This window comes from Hyperolius riggenbachi, chromosome 11 (assembly GCF_040937935.1).
Source record: "Hyperolius riggenbachi isolate aHypRig1 chromosome 11, aHypRig1.pri, whole genome shotgun sequence".
NCBI classification, from domain to species: Eukaryota; Metazoa; Chordata; class Amphibia; order Anura; family Hyperoliidae; genus Hyperolius; species Hyperolius riggenbachi.
In genome coordinates this window covers 40,002,125-40,019,669 of record NC_090656.1, presented here as the reverse complement: position 1 = coordinate 40,019,669, position 17,545 = coordinate 40,002,125, and the positions used below count along the sequence as shown (strand labels likewise).

At 44.3% G+C, this 17,545-nt stretch overlaps 1 protein-coding gene and 1 long non-coding RNA gene across 2 annotated transcripts in view; one reads left to right on the top strand and one right to left on the bottom strand.

Annotated features, from left to right (window-relative positions):
• Positions 1–1,082, bottom strand: part of SLC7A10 (solute carrier family 7 member 10) — a 336,986-nt gene extending 335,904 nt beyond the window's left edge. Inside the window, exon 1 of the mRNA XM_068260586.1 lies at positions 813–1,082. Within this exon, the coding sequence (XP_068116687.1) occupies positions 813–897 (85 nt within the window). The 5' untranslated portion in view covers positions 898–1,082. The remainder of the gene's footprint in view (positions 1–812) is intronic.
• LOC137538416 (uncharacterized) overlaps positions 1–15,898 on the top strand; it is a 115,890-nt gene extending 99,992 nt beyond the window's left edge. The window contains exon 3 of the long non-coding RNA XR_011024780.1: positions 14,689–15,898. This is a non-coding gene — a long non-coding RNA (uncharacterized lncRNA). The remainder of the gene's footprint in view (positions 1–14,688) is intronic.
• The last annotated feature ends 1,647 nt before the right edge of the window (positions 15,899–17,545 follow it).

Here is a 17,545-nt window from a genome sequence, read left to right as displayed (position 1 = left end):
ATCAGAGAGGGATGTATCTGATGGTGGAATCTGGTGGGCATTGACTAATGTATGGGTATCATGACTGACAGCTGAGCTGAGAGAATATGGAGGCTGCTATGGTATATTTATTCCCTTTCAAACAATACAGATTACCTGGCAGTCCTGCTGATCCTCTGCCTCTAATATGTTTAGCCATTGCCCCTGAACAAGCATGTAGATCAGGTGCTCTGACTGAAGTGTGACTGGATTAGCTGCATGCTTGTTTCAGGTTTGTGATTTAGAAACTTCTGCAGCCAAAGGGATCAGCAGGACTGCCAGGCAACTGGTATTGTTTATCAGGAGATACATATGGCAGCCTCCATATCCCTCCATAATGAAATAAAAAATTGTATCTATCTTCCTACTCTTAAAAATGACCTTTTAAGAGATACCACAGTTTTATTTTATGTTTAAATCTACTTTTTAAGTTTTAACTGTTTTATTTATTTATTTATTTTGCTCAATGACACAGTCATTGAAATATGCCAGAGCTAAAATCTATGAACTCTTGACCCTTTTTTATATTTTTCCTGCTCTCAGAAGTGTTTTCTAGTTGGAATTTCTCATCAGTGAGGGTCACACTGTAGTCACTTCCTGTCTGAGTCAGGACTGAGTCAGCCACTTACATACCTAATATTTAACTATTTCAGGCAGAGAAAGAAAAAAAGGAACACAGCCTAGTTATTTGTGTGCTTGGCACTGTACATACACATGTCTATTTCATCATGTCACATGTCACCTTGGGTATCCTTTAGACTAGTGTACCTGAGGTGAAATAAAATAAAACATACCGGTAATAGGGAAGCCACTGATTCCTGCAGAATATTCCACATCCTTCTGGTCCTCTCCATTGCCACGAGCTGACCCCTGGAACATTTCTTACCTGGGCTTGTCAGTAATGTGATGGCGAGTGCCTCTTCATAAGGGAGCACGGCCGTACTGCATCTATGCGGCTACAGCCATGCCTGTGTTGTGTCTGATTACGCTGCCTGTGGATTTGCGCTGCCCCGCATGCGCAGTAGGAGACTGTGCGGCCACATTTCCTATAGAATGTTGCTGCTGGAGGTAAAATACTAAATATCTCCGCTCCCACACCTCTTACACTCCCCAAATTTTCAGGGTAGGGAGGGGACCCCACGAACGACCTCTATGCCAAATTGCAGCCCCCGAGACCCGCTGGTTCCCGAGATTGATTTCTCTAATCTATCTCCTGAACCAGTGGGTCTCGGGGGCTGCAATTTGGCATAGAGGTCGTTCGTGGGGTCCCCTCCCTACCCTGAAAATTTGGGGAGTGTAAGAGGTGTGGGAGCGGAGATATTTAGTATTTTACCCCCAGCAGCATCATTAACTTCACACTGAGAATGCGTGCTACTCAGTGTGAAAGGGAGCTTCCGGGCAGCGCAATCAGACATTACACCTGCAGTGTGCCAGGCACGCTCGTGCTTCTTCCTTTTCAATAAATTAAGGGAATCTGAAATGAAAATAAACTTACCATATAATGAATTGTATGTGTATTGCAGGTAAGAAATAGAACATCAGTCATTCAGATAAGTCTCCTATTGTTTCTGGTGCCGGAAGAGTTAAGAGACTTCAGTTGTTATCTATGCAGTTATCTACCAAGGTGCGGTTAAGTCGGCTACAGTGCGGTTTTCTGAAGCACTTATATATCAAAGAAACAGCGACAGGCAGCTTCAGATAAGATTTTCCTTGCAGGGAAGTTCAAAGGGTCATTAGCTCTGCTCTGTTTCATAGTTTAACCACTTCCCCTTTCCCGAGATGAGCAACTACGCCCTGCAAAATCCCATATGTCCTTGCAGGGACGTAGCTAGAACGTCCCTCCCCTCCGCGCACTCCCGCTCGCAACCCCCCCCCCCCCCCCCCACACGCTCCCGCACTCGTTAACACCATCGATTGTTAGCTGGGAGATCAATGAATGGGAACACAGATCCCATTCATTGTTCTAAGTCCCCGTGTGAATGACTGACGCCATCCATGAGACGATGCCGTCATTCACAAAAGCCGATACCTACATGTCCACGGATTACTTCCTGTTTGCGTAGTAATACTACGCATGGGGAAGTTATGCACGAGGAGATCTTGTGGCCAAATAGTAAAACTACATCTAAAACCTTTTTTTAATTACTAACACTTTTTTTTTAAGTTAAAATTAACCCCTTATTTTCCCACATTCCCCAATAGTTCCCCCCAACATTTTTTTCTTGTAAAAATAATAATAATAATAATATACAATTAAAAAAATACATAGAGAGACCTTAGGGACTGAACTTTTTTTTTAATATGTATGTCAAGAGGGTATATTACTGTTACTTTATAAATTATGGGCTTGTAATTAGTGATGGATGCAAAACTGAAAAAATGCACCTTTATTTCCAAATAGAATATAGGTGCCATACATTGCAATAACCGGGACAAGTGGGCAAATAAAATGTGTGGGTTTTATTTATCGTAGCATTTATTATTTTAAAACTATAATGGGCAAAAACTGAGAAATACTGATTTTTTTTTTCCATTTTATTTCTTATGTTTTCTGTTAAAACACATTTAGGCCCTGTTCAGACTGTCAGCGTTTTTAGAACGCATATAAATTCAAAGAAACGCAAGTTGAAAAACGATTGCGTTTTTCTTGCGCTCGAATGCGTTTTCTATTGCGTTTTGCACACACACGTGACCCAGGTGAAAAAAAAATGATGGGAACCGCAGAGGGAAACGTATGCTAAAACGCAATAGTACGCGTTTTGATACGCGTCCATAGACTTTCATTGCGTTAGTTTCAGTGCGTGACGCACAGAACGGTGTGCAGCAATGCACATGAGAAACGTATGCGCCTCATACGCATACATGTGAACGAGGCCATTGGAAAGCATTGATAGGCGTTTCTATGCGTATATTGTACCCGTACGTTGTTCCCTCAAAACGGCTAGGAACGCACATAGTCTGAACAAGGCCTAAGAATAAAATTATTCTTAGCAAAAAGTACCAGTACATTGGGAGTGTGATTTGGGGCGCAGGCATCCTTTGATGGGGGGGGGGGGGGCAGATTGTGTGTGATTTGGGGCGCAGGCATCCTTTGATGGGGGGGGGGGGCAGATTGTGTGTGATTTGGGGCGCAGGCATCCTTTGATGGGGGGGGGGGGCAGATTGTGTGTGATTTGGGGCGCAGGCATCCTTTGATGGGGGGGGGGGCAGATTGTGTGTGATTTGGGGCGCAGGCATCCTTTGATATTTGCATTGTAGTTCAGTATAGGGTGATGTTTCAAGTTCTGAGTTTGACCTCAGAGAGAAAAGCAGCTTGTCATTCTTTAAGTAATGGATGGCTTTTAAATGATCTCAATAAAGTCACGAAATAAACCTCCCTTCTCTGCTGTAACATGTCATTAATGCAATTTGCCCAGCGTTGGAGGCCAGGAGCTATAATTAGCCCAATAATTTCAGTTCAGCAAATGAGGCTTTTGTCTCGATCGGTGGGGGGGCTGATGCATGCTCATTGGAACAAGCCCTTGCTTGTGTCAGCCCAATGCAACCTTCATTGGATCAGGCTTCACCCATTTTGGTTTTTTTTAAAGGGCCAGAGGTGAGGGATTTGAGGCTGCCATTTGTATTCTTTTTTAAACAATACCAGTTGCCTGGCAGCCCTGCTGATTTATTTAGCTGCAGTAGTATCTGAGTAACACCAGAAACAAGCATGCCACTAATTTCGGCAGATCTGACAATAAGGCCTGGTGCACACCAAAAACCGCTAGCAGATCCGCAAACTGCTAGCAGATTTTAAAACGCTTTTTCTTCTTTGTCTGTAGCGTTTCAGCTAGCGTTTTGCGGTTTTGTGTAGCGGTTTTGGTGTAGTAGATTTCAGATATTGTTACAGCTTCTGTAACAAAAACGCCGGCAAAACCGCTCTGAACAGGCGTTTTTCAGAGCGGTTTGCGTTTTTTCCTATACTTAACATTGAGGCAGAAACGCATCCGAAATCCAAAAAATGCCTCACCCCGGGAGGATTCGTTTCTGCAAAACGCCTCCCGCTCTGGTGTGCACCACCCCATTGAGATACATTGACCAAGCGGATCCGCAGCCTCAAGCGGCTGCAGAAACACTGAAAAAGCCGCTCGGTGTGCACCAGCCCTAATTTCAGAAACGCCTGAACTGCTGCATGCTAGTTCAGGGGCTATGGCTAAAAGTATTAGAGACACAGGATCAGCAGGACAGCCAGGCAACTGGTATTGCTCAAGAGGAAATAATATGGTAGCCTCCATATCACTCTCACCTGGGTTCACTTTAAAGGGCAAGTAATGAAAAAATTCTGGGCTCTCTCTATACCTACCTGGACAGGCCTTCCCTTGGGCTTCTGATACTATATCTGATAAACCGTCATCATCCTCTCAGATCAATAAGATCTTTTTTGCTTGCTTATCCACAACCCTAGTCTATCACTGCGATCTGCATTTAGTACCTAGGAACCCCCCAAAACGATGATGCCATCCTCAGGGGCGGGGCCAATTAGGGGCTTTATCGTTTCATAGCCCCTCTCCCCAGCAACTCCTTATGTCCGCAGGGAAAGGGTTTTTTTTTTTTACTGTAAAATGTGTTTTTTTCTTGACTCTAAACTTTATTCCCATCGTTGAAATTGATATACAGTATTGCTTATTTCCAAATGTTAATACGAAGGAAAATGAACCCGGATAGAAAGGCCAGTGTGGTTTGAATTATAAATAATCACATTTTTCTTATGAAATCTTAATGGTATACGTGGCTAGGGGTGTGGTTTGGAGTGTGGCAGGGGTGTGGCTTAAGTGTACTTCTTTCTTATCTCTGATAGCTGGGAGATATGCGCACGTGCAAGGCCAGATTTCTGCAAATGCCACAAAGGCCCGGGCTTTGGGCGGCTGCAGCCCAAGGGGCCACCTGGATGGGAAATAGGGGTTGCTACACATAAATGAGGGCTGAAAATAGGGAGCGACACATGACAAAGGGGAGATGATGCCCAAGGGCGCTGTACGTGAAAGAAAGGAGCTACAGTAAATGGATGTTATACATGGAAGTGGGCGCGGCACATGGAAGGGGAGGGGCTGCAGCACAAGGAAAGGGAGCCCCCAATATACTTGGTCTAGGGGCAGAAAAAGTATAAATCCGGCCTTGAGCAATGTGCAAATGGCATTCATAGTGTGAAGTGTCTGTCACTGATATGACTGATATGTTCTCCCAGTGGGTCATTGCAACAAGATGCACTATGGCCTTGTTCACATTACAAACCGCTAGCGCAATCGTAAGCGCTGAGCGATTTGGTTAGCACTTTTAAAACCGATTTTCCCTGCGCTTGGCACTTAGAAAAGCACTTCCCTAAGCGCTTTTATGTAGCGATGATTCTTTACATTTCCTGACGTCAGTCAGGAAGTGAACTCTGACCCGGAAAGGAATAAATACAATGGCCCATATGCAATACAGTTTTTCACCTGAGTTTTCTCCTAGGTGATGGTTTCCCAACTTTTAAATTAAATGTCTTATAAACCCCCGGCAAGCAAGAAAATACTGAAAATAATATTGGCAGCACTTTTTCACCTATTTTTGTACTTTTTCCATTGCACAGTGCTAAAATTTTTTTATTTTAAATCAAAGATGAAAAATTATCTCCTAGGAGAAAACTCCAGAGAAAAACTGAATTGCATATGGACCAATGTATTTATTCATAAAAGCGCTCGGGAAATCGTTTTTCAAAGCGCTTTTTCAAGCTTTTTGCGATTGTCCTATACTTTCTATTGAATCACAAACGCGCTGAAAATGGTGCAGGAGCCGCGTTTGCGATTGGATAGAAAGCGCATCGCTCATGTGAGAACACTAAAATCGCCAGTGCTTAAAAAAAGAGCAAAATTGCTCTTAGTGTGAACAAACCCCAAAAGACCTGCCAAGCAGAAGTTCCAGACGAAGGATCAGACCCAATCGCAGACATATCCTAGTAACTTTGTGTGGTAGCAAAAGGAACCCACTAAGGCCTAGTGCACACCAGAGCGGTTCTGCTGCGGTTTGCGATCCGCTTGCGGGTGCGGATCCGCTAGGGTAATGTATTTCAATGGGCTGGTGCACACCAGAGCGGGAGGCGTTTTGCAGAAACGTATACTCCCGGGCTGCTGCAGATTTTGGATTGCGAATGCGTTTGTGCCTCAATGTTAAGTATAGGAAAAACGCAAACCGCTCTGAAAAACAGCGGTTTGCCAGGCGGTTTTTGTTACAGTAGCTGTTCAGTAACAGCTTTACTGTAACAATACATGAAATCTACTACACCAAAAACGCTTCCCAAAACCGCAAAATGCTAGGTGAAACGCTACAGAAAAATAAGAAAAAGCGTTTCAAAATCTGACATATGACAAGAACAGAGGCGCCAAAAGAATAAAAACAATACTTAAAAAGTTTTTAAAAATTGCTGAGGAGGCAGTGGTGGACTTACCTCCAGACTTACCTTCTCTTCACATGTTTCAAAATCTGCTAGCATTTTGCGGATCTGCTAGCGGTTTTTGGTGTGCACCGGGCCTGTCAGAGCAGTTATGCAGCAAAGAAAAGTGGCAGACAGCCACATGTGGAATCAGCCTGCAGGCAGCAGCATGGATATGTGTTTGCGTAGAGCCACTTGCCTGCATCACATTGTGCACCTTTGATAGTAATAGTCTAATCGGCCTACAGCTTTGTATATGCACATTACATTTATTAACTGCACAATTTACACAACTACAGACTTGAAGAGACACTGAAGCGGAAAAAAAATTGATTATAATTTTTGTGAAGTACAGCTAAGAAATAAAACATTAGGAGCAGAGACATAAGTCTAATATTGTTTCCAGTACAGGAAGAGTTAAGAAACTCCAGTTGTTATTTATGCAAAAGAGGCACTGAACTCCACGACTTTCAAAATTGCAGAGAGCTCTGTCTTCTGAAGCTTGTTATCTCAAGTGTCTGGTACTGTATTGTGTTTTTTTTCTGCAGAAAACAATTCAAAAGTTCACTAGCCTCCTCTGTAAAATCATTTAGAATGCTGAGTAGTGTGTAAACTGCAAATATTAGAGAATGATGCAGTGTTATAAAAAAAACTATATAACTGAAAATAAAAATATAAGAATATTTTCTTTGCTACTAATGTTCTAGTAATTATCAGTGCTACCCATAAAATTCATTTTATCATTATTTTTTTTTTTTCGCTTCAGTGTCTCTTTAATACAAGATCTAAGGAACTTACTGCTGCTATAGCAACAAGCTATTAGTGGTGACCTACAAAGCTGATTAGAAGCAGTTCACAGCTAGACGGTTGTTTTCTGTTTTTTTTCTAAAGTTTTTATGTATTTTTTCCACTGCAGTGAGGTGGAGGAGGAGTTTGCAGTGAGGTGGAGGAGGAGCAGGCAGAGGGTGTGTGACTGATTGACTTCCGAACTCTAAAACGAATTGATTGCATATGCATGCAAACCATTGCACTATATGATCAATGTATGCATTTCATTCAGTACAGTGAATATGGAGGCTGCCATTTGTATTTCTTTTTAATGCAGATTGCCTGGCAGTCCTGCTTATACTCTTGGCAGCATGGTGGCATAATGGTTAGCATTCTCACCTTGCAGTGCCGGGTCCCAAGTTTGAATCCAAGCCAGGGCACTGTTTGCATGGAGTTTGTATGGTCTCCCCATGTCTGTGTGGGTTTTCTCTGAGCATTCTGGTTTCCTCCCACATCCCAAAAACATACAGATAAATTATCTGGCTTTCCTGTAAAATTGGCCCTAGACTATGATAAATGCACCACATGATATAAGCTATGGTAGGGATTAGATTGTGAGCTCCACTGAGGGACAGTGAAGTAACAAGACAACGTACAGCACTGCGGAAGATGTCAGTGCTATATAAATACTAAATAATAAAAATAATCCTCTGCCCCTAATAGTTTTATCCATAACCCCTGAACAAGCATGCAGATCAGGTGCTCTGGCTGGCTGCATTAGCTGAATGCTTGTTTCAGGTGTGTGATTCAGACACTACTGCTGCCAAAGAACTGGTAGTTTTTAACAGGAAATAAATATGGCAGCCTCTATTCAGTCTTGTATTTTGTTTATTCCCATCTTTTGGCACCTGTAGAAGACCAGTCAGTAGGGTAAGAGTTGACCTGTCAATGCATTTTACCCCATGCCTTGGAATAGTGTATAAACCGTATGTATGTCACCTGTGTGATAACAGTCTAAAGGATGCCATCAGGCATGGAAAAGAAAGAGTTAAGTTTGCTGACTTGCGTTTGGATGGCCGGATCCTCCTCCCAGCAGCCTTAGTAATTAGAGAGAGTAGATGGAGAGCAGCCAAAGGTGGGGGAGCCTTAATGAATTATATATACATACTGGCTTCTCCAAGCCCTTCTCTTAATTGTTTTGATTTATTTCAATGACAATGGCTGGGTGGAACATTCATCACACTGCTGCCTCCTCTTTCAGCTGCCAGTAAAGGCTGGTAATTATTGTGGAATGATTTGTAGAGTTCAGGAGCTGATCCTGGGGCAGATAGAGCACAAGAACCATGGCCTGGCCCGCCTTGGCCGAACAATACGCCAGGAACGTGCTCGGGAGAAACACGGGACAGCCACACCAACTATTCCACTCACCGATTCTCACATCAGCCTCACTTCTTCTCCAGGAGCTGATCCTGGGGCAGATAGAACACAAGAACCATGGCCTGGCCCGCCTTGGCAGAACAGTACGCCAGGAACGTGCTCAGTGCTGAAACACGAGACACCCCAACTACTCCACTCACTGATTCTCACATCAGCCTCACTTCTCCAGGAGCTGATCCTGGGGCAGATAGAACACAAGAACCCTGGCCTGGCCCGCCTTGGCAGAACAGTACGCCAGGAACGTGCTCAGTGCTGAAACACGAGACACCCCAACTACTCCACTCACTGATTCTCACATCAGCCTCACTTCTCCAGGAGCTGATCCTGGGGCAGATAGAGCACAAGAACCATGGCCTGGCCCGCCTTGGCAGAACAATACGCCAGGAACGTGCTCGGGAGAAACACGGGACAGCCACACCAACTATTCCACTCACCGATTCTCACATCAGCCTCACTTCTTCTCCAGGAGCTGATCCTGGGGCAGATAGAACACAAGAACCATGGCCTGGCCCGCCTTGGCAGAACAGTACGCCAGGAACGTGCTCAGTGCTGAAACACGAGACACCCCAACTACTCCACTCACTGATTCTCACATCAGCCTCACTTCTCCAGGAGCTGATCCTGGGGCAGATAGAGCACAAGAACCATGGCCTGGCCCGCCTTGGCAGAACAATACGCCAGGAACGTGCTCAGGGGAGAAACACGGGACAGCCACACCAACTTCTCCACTCACTGATTCTCACATCAGCCTCACTTATTGTTGCATGAAAGGATAGCTGTATGTATATATATATATATATATATATATATATATATATATATATATATATATATATATATATATATATATATATATATATATATATATATATATATATATATAGTGGCTTGCAAAAGTATTCGGCCCCCTTGAAGTTTTCCACATTTTGTCACATTACTGCCACAAACATGAATCAATTTTACTGGAATTCCACGTGAAAGTCCAATACAAAGTGCTGTACACGTGAGAAGTGGAATGAAAATCATACATGATTACAAACAATTTTTACAAATAAATAATTGCAAAGTGGGGTGTGCGTAATTATTCAACCCCTTTTAGTCTGAGTCCAGTCAGTTGCCCATAGACATTGCCTGATGAGTGCTAATGACTAAATAGAGTGCACCTGTGTGTAATCTAATGTCAGTACAAATACAGCTGCTCTGTGATGGCCTCAGAGGTTGTCTAAGAGAATCTTGGGAGCAACAACACCGTGAAGTCCAAAGAACACACCAGACAGGTCAGGGATAAGGTTATTGAGAAATTTAAAGCAGGCTTAGGCTACAAAAAGATTTCCAAAGCCTTGAACATCCCACAGAGCTCTGTTCAAGCGATCATTCAGAAATGGAAGCAGTATGGCACAACTGTAAACCTACCAAGACAAGGCCGTCCACCTAAACTCACAGGCCGAACAAGGAGAGCGCTGATCAGAAATGCAGTCAAGAGGCCCATGGTGACTCTGGACGAGCTGCAGAGATCTACAGCTCAGGTGGGGGAATCTGTCCATAGGACAACTATTAGTTGTACACTGCACAAAGTTTTCCTTTATGGAAGAGTGGCAAGAAGAAAGCCATTGTTAACAGAAAAGCATACGAAGTCCCGTTTGCAGTTTGCCACATGCCATGTGGGGGACACAGCAAACCTGTGGAAGAAGGCTCTCTGGTCCGATGAGACCAAAATGGAACTTTTTGGCCAAAATGCAAAATGCTATGCGTGGTGGAAAACTAACACTGCACATCACTCTGAACACACCATCCCCACTGTCAAATATGGTGGTGGCAGCATCATGCTCAAGGGGTGCTTCTCTTCAGCAGGGACAGGGAAGCTGGTCAGAGTTGATGGGAAGATGAATGGAGCCAAATACAGGGCAAACTTGGAAGAAAACCTCTTGGAGTTTGCAAAAGACTTGAGACTGGGGCGGAGGTTCACCTTCCAGCAGGACAATGACCCAAAACATAAAGCCAGGGCAACAATGGAATGGTTTAAAACAAAACATATCCATGTGTTAGAATGGCCCAGTCAAAGTCCATATCAAAATCCAATCGAGAATCTGTGGCAAGATCTGAAAACTGCTGTTCACAAACGCTGTCCATCTAATCTGACTGAGCTGGAGCTGTTTTGCAAAAGAAGAATGGGCAAGGATTTCAGTCTCTAGATGTGCAAAGCTGGTAGAGACATACCCTAAAAGACTGGCAGCTGTAATTGCAGCAAAAGGTTGTTCTACAAAGTATTGACTCAGGGGGCTGAATAATTACGCACACCCCACTTTGCAGTTATTGATTTGTAAAAAATGGTTGGAATCGTGTATGATTTCCGTTCCACTTCTCACGTGTACACAACTTTGTATTGGTCTTTCACGTGGAATTCCAAAAAAATTGATTCATGTTTGTGGCAGTAATTTGACAAAATGTGGAAAACTTCAAGGGGGCCAAATACTTTTGCAAGCCACTGTGTGTGTGTGTGTGTGTGTGTGTGTGTGTGTGTGTGTGTGTGTGTGTGTGTGTGTGTATATATATATATATATATATATATATATATATATATATATATATATATATATATATATATATATATATATATATATATATATATATATATATAATATATATACATATATATATATATATATATATATATATATATATATATATATAAAATTTAATTGAAATTTGACAGCACCCAAATTACTTTAAAGACATCGTAATTCAGCCACCAGCTATAGCTGGCAGCTGATTTACAGCTTTCCCCTGAGTCCATGGTGGCCCGGAGGGGAAATAGTAATTAATGCTGCCGGAACTTATCAGGAGCAGGGTGAGACATTTTTTGGCTTTGCCCTGTACCCAAATTTCCCGCTGCCTTAATTACCATACAGAGGTACTGTACGGTGAGAGGTACTAATGCCACAACCCCTCCCAAAAGTCACCATGGGCAGCTGGGCCACAGCAAAAATATGGCTGCCCCCTTAAGGGGGGGGACAGAGGCCCCAATGTCACGTTATCGCTGAAACTTTGGGGGTCTTGTGAGTATAAATAGGGTATTTTTTATTGGGAGGGTTACACCATAATGTTGTTTTGGGTGAAGGAGGATGTAATTTTGGGGAAAAACAAATATGTCCCTTATTTAATTGTTTTGGATGATGAAACCCTTTAAAGGGAACATGAAGGGAGGAGAGTATGGAGGCTGTCATATTTATTTCCTGTTAATCAATACCTGTTGCCTGGCAGTCCTGCTGATCTCTTTGGCTGCAGTAGTGTCTGAGTCACACACCTGAAACAAGCATACAGCTAATCCAGTCACACTTCAGTCAGAGCTAGGGATGATCGGAACCAGCAAATTCTGTTCCACCGGATATCACGGATTCAGTCAGTGTTGAATTCCGTCGCTATGAAATTTCCGCCGAATTTGTACGAAATTCCGTGGAATTCAAAAAACTCTCTTCTCCTCCTCCTATCTCTCATTTTCCTGGGAATGGTAGTGTTTCAAAAGCCAGCTTACTTACCATGGCCGGGAATTGAACCCAGGCTGGGCTAGGAATTGAACCTAGGTCTCAGTGTGTGGTAGGTATCTGACTTAACCCCTATGCCACCAACCACACTACATGCTGAAGCCAGCCTAGCATGTACCATTATGATCAATCCAAGAGAAAAAGTAGCATGCTTAAGGATTTGTAGAATTTCAAAAGCCAGCTTACATACTGTGGCTGGGAATTGAACCCAGGTGTAAAAATCGGTGTAACACAGAGAGGATCCGATTATCGGTGATCTGCAGTATCACCGAAAATACAGATATATACCCGATTATTGATGATCTGCAGTATCACCGACAATCAGATATATCTGTAACCTCTGGACACCTGAGTAATATGAGTGTTTGGTGCAACAGTAATACTTTGAGGTGAGCACCCGTATAGAGGGTGCAAGGCAGTAAGAAATACTGCTCAAAGAACAGGTTCCTTCCAAGGGCCTGAGGCTCCCCAAGGGGTGGAGCCAGGCTGAGAGTGGGAAGGACCAGAGTGTGAGTGACACCAATGGTGAAGTGTCACTGACAGGTCTGTGAACTATCTCTAAACAGGGGAGATAGTTCTCGAAGTCGGACAGGCCAGGTCGGCAACAGACAGATCAAGTATAGAGACAGGAGACAGATGCGGAATGTAAGACAAGCAGGGATCGGTAACAGAGTATCAGCTATAGCGAAGTACCAAATCAGAGATCAGGAGAGTGGTCAGGAAAGCCGAAAGTCATAACAGATCATAACAATGCCTAAACTTAGGTGTGATCTCCGTGATCATCAACACCCTGGAACTAGTCTGGAGTATAACAGAATGGTAATACAGTTCCCTAATCTTGGGTGTGAGGTCCTTGATCGTCAACACCCTGGAACTAGTCTGAAGTATAACAGAATGGTAATACAGTTCCCTAGTCTTGGGTGTGAGGTCCCTGATCATCAACACCCTGGAACTAGTCTGAAGTATAACAGAATAACAATAACACAGATTCTGACAAAAAGATCTGAGTGCTACCACGTAGTGATCGCAATGGCAGACACCAGAGAAATGACCAGCACCCAGTATATATACTATAGCGCTCTCCAGTGCCTCCCCTAAGTGCTGGACCAATAGGAACTGATTAAATAGTCAGCTGACCGGCTTGGTCAGCTGACACCCTTCTGGCTGTCATAAAAGTTCTGCCTCTCAACGTGCGCGTCCTTCTGAACCTGTGTGGACTATTAGTCCCAGCCACACCAGACATGTGTTGCAATGTATCCGCTGTGCTGGACACGGAACTGACCGCACCGCTATCCGAGCATGCGGCGGTTTCTCCGCGTTCAGCCATACTGACAGATGTAGGCCTACGCGTGCAACCCGCCGCGTTGGACGCGGAATCAGCCGCCTTGCTCTGAGCACCCGCAGCGGCTTTTCCGCGTTTTCTCACAGTAGGCTTCACAGGGAATTGAACCCAGGTCTCAGTGTGTGGTAGGTTTCTGACTTAACTCCTATACCACCAACCACACTACATGCTGAAGCCAGCCTAGCATGTACCATTATGAGAGGAGGAGGAGTTTTGATTCCGTAAAATTCCACGGAAATAGAACATTTTCCGCGGAATTCCGTTTTAGAGGTTTAGCAATTACGTTCCGATCGTCGGAATTGACTTCATTCCGTCCGGAATTGCGGAATTAAGAATTCCGCGGAATGCAGCGAGCATCCCTAGTCAGAGTCCCTGATCTGCACGCTTGTTCAGGGTCTATGGCTACAAGTATTAAGCCCCATCTACATGGTACAATTTTCCATCAGATCGACAAGTGATTGTGTATAGAACTCCAATTTGTTTCCGATCAAATTTGCGTTAAGTACCCAAAATCGATGGGAATCCGATCGGACCGGTCGGAAATTATCGAAAAGATCCGTCGATCTGATAGAAAATTGTACCGTGTAGATTAGGCTTTAGAGGCAGAGGATTAGCAAGATAACCAGATAACTGGTATTGTTTAAAGGGAATTTGAAGTGAAAATAAACTTATGATATAATGATTTGTATGTGTAGTACAGCTAAGAAATACAACATTAGCAGCAGAGATATGAGTCTGATATTGTTTCCAATATAGGAAGAGTTAAGAAACTCCAGTTTTTATCTATGCAAAAGAGCTTCACTGAACTCTCCACCTTTCAACGTCTCAGAGAGCTCTGTCTTCTGAAGCTTGTCTGTCAGTGTATTTTGTTTTTTCTGCAGAGGAAAGTTCAAAAGGTCGTTTGCCTGCTCTGTGAAATCATTTAGAATGTAGTGTGTAAAATGCAAATATGAGAGAATGATGCAATGTAATAATAAAAACTAAATAACTGAAAATAAAAATATGAGACTATTTTCTTTGCTACCAATATCCTATTAATTATCCGTACTACACAACCAATTCATTATATCATCTTTCTTTTTCGCTTCAGTGTCACTTTAACATTAAATATGTCAGCCTACATATCCCTCTCACTTCAGGTGTACTTTAAACCACTGATCATGAGGAGGGAGACCTTGAGGACTCTTTGAGACCCGAAGCAGCTGGTTGCTCTGGATTTCCAAGCAAGACAGATAAGGAGTGACAGTTACGTCTGAAGGCCTGGAGGCTTGCTGGATCTGCCATGCTCTGGAAGTTCTGGTTAGGAAATATCTTCAGTCTCATCTTTCCTGTTATGACATATAACTGATCTGTGGTCAGGGCCTGCTCCAACCCGTAATGTTTACATCCTTTACAAGAAAAGTTCGGGACAAACCTCTTCTAACCACTAGCGTGGAGTCCGGGGGAGTTGCTGGCGTGGAGAGGGCTCCTGGTCCATGGTGATTTCACAAAAAGAGGAAGCCAGCGCTACTTATCTGTCCTCAGAGGCATGTACACATATCCTGTGGCCAGATCTGCCATCAAATCAAAGACGGTAGAATGTAATCTGTGGTCGCTGATGGTCCATCGCTACCTGAAGATGTGCTTGGCCACAGCACTAGTTTGGTTATGTAACTGTGGTATAACGAGGGTGAAGAACAGGTTAGCACATAAACTGGCTGAAGACGTAACAAAGCTGAAAGGCTTGTGACCGATTCCTGGCAAAGCGTTTCATACCACAGATAGTTCAGCAAACACTAACAAAAGAAGACATCCAGCAGCAAGACCAAGACATATGCTTTTTATGAGTTACAGTGAGGGAAAGAAACATTTGATCCCCTGCTGATTTTCCTTGTTTCTGTTCTGACTAAAAAAATGACCAGTCTATAATTGTAATTGTAGGCTTATTGTAGTTGTGAGAGACAGAATAACAACTAAACAACCCTCAAAAACCCAGTGCCCCAAAGTCAGGGCTTGAGATGCATTTTAAAAAGTGAAATAAGTATTTGACACCCATCAAAAGATGACTTAGTAGTTGGTGGCAAAACCCTTGTTGGCAATCAGGAGTTTTTTGTAGTTAGCCACCAGGTTTGCACACATCTCAGGAGCGATTTTGCCCCACTCCTCTTTGCAGATCCTCTCCAAGCCAGCAAGGTTTCAAGGCTGATGTTTTTAAACTCAAACCCTCAGATCCCTCCACAGATTTTCTATTGAATTAAGGGACCACTATCGCGAAATAAGTAGGCAGTTAAAATCTGGCAGAACCGTCAGGTTTTGAGCTAGTCCAACTCTGTAATGAAGGATTATCTGTGTTTTCTTTGTTTGTTTTTTTTCAACAGCATTTCATGAACAGCAGTTGCAAAGTCTAATGCTGGGCATACACGGTAAGTTTATGCACTGGTATCGAGCCAGCGCATCACAGTTCGTCCGCGCCTGTGCACGGATCGATTCCCGCTCGTCCCTGAGGGCATGCCTTATCAGCCGCTCGATTCCCCACTATAGTCCGCCCGCGGGGATCGAGCGGGGAATCTATCCTTGTTTCAGGTGCGATTCAGTTCCTTGCCCTTTAACATAAACATTACCGCTGCACACTCCGTGCTCTCTGGCTACCAGTATGGGGTGGGCTCTCTTGCTCTCAAAATGGGGGACTCAATGGCTACCAAAACAGGGGGCTGTTTGGCTGCATACATGTAGAAAAGATACCTGGAAAAAAAGGCACAGAGGTTAGCCGCTAGAAGAATATTGCTAAAATGAGCTATATTCTACTACCGAAGTTCAATATTTACCAATATTTTATTATGGCTAAACCTAACAGTACTCTCACACAGAATCCTCCCTCTACCGATGCCTAATTCCAAGGCCCCCCCCCCCCCGGTGGTACCTAACCTTAACCCCCCCCCCCTTGGTGGTTCCTAACCCTAAGACCTCCCCCCTGGTGGTGCCTTACCCTAAGACCTCCCCCCTGGTGGTGCCTAACCCTAAGACGCCACCCTGGTGGTGCCTAACCCTAAGACCCCACCCTAGTAGTGTCTAACCCTAAGACCCCACCCTGGTGGTGTCTAACCCTAAGACCCCCCTGGTGGTGCCTAACACTAAGACTAACCCCCAGTGGTGCCTAACCTAAAAATCCCTGGTAGTGCCTAACCGGACCCACCCCCATTGCCCCTCCATGTCGCTTAACCCTAAACCCTCCCCTAAATGATTAGCAGTAATGATTTGAAATATAGAATCTTGGGCGTCGGGACTTGAGGAAGTCTGCTCACACCCCACCTCCAATTTATATTGACGGCACTGAGGTAGCCAGGGTGCCCTGTGCTCGGCTCCTGGGTACTACCATCTCCAGTGACCTAAGCTGGAAGCCCAACATCACTGCCACCCAACGGAAAGCCCAGCAGAGACTTTACTTCCTCCGTCAGCTGAGGAAGTTCGGCATGACTCAAGTAATTCTTACCAGCTTCTACTCCGCCACCATCGAGTCGATCCTCTGCTCTTCCATCCTGGTCTGGTATGCCGGTGCCACCGCCAGCGACAAGGACATACTACAGAGAGTCATCAGGTCGGCAGAGAGGATTATTGGGTGCCCCCTTCCCTCACTTGCCCTACTACACAACAAAAGGCTGAAATCCAGGGCACTGAGGATCGCCAACGATCCTTCACACCCAGGCCACCGCTACTTCAGCCTGCTGCCACTGGGCCGGAGGCTACGGGCCATCTCCACAAAAACCGCGAGACACAGGAATTCTTTCTTCCCCTCAGCGGTCAACCTCCTAAATTCTCTCCACATACTACCATCAATTCAGGCCCTGACGGACTGCGGGGCTGGCCACGCGACGGGCTGATCAGCTGACCGGACCAACCGGCCCATAAGACTAACTGCCAGGCACCTCAGGTCGCACTGGAGACTGAGGCATATTTTTGTTATATTGGAATGTTGTAATGTAATGTGTACTTGATGCCTTTGCTGTCGCCGCTATCTAT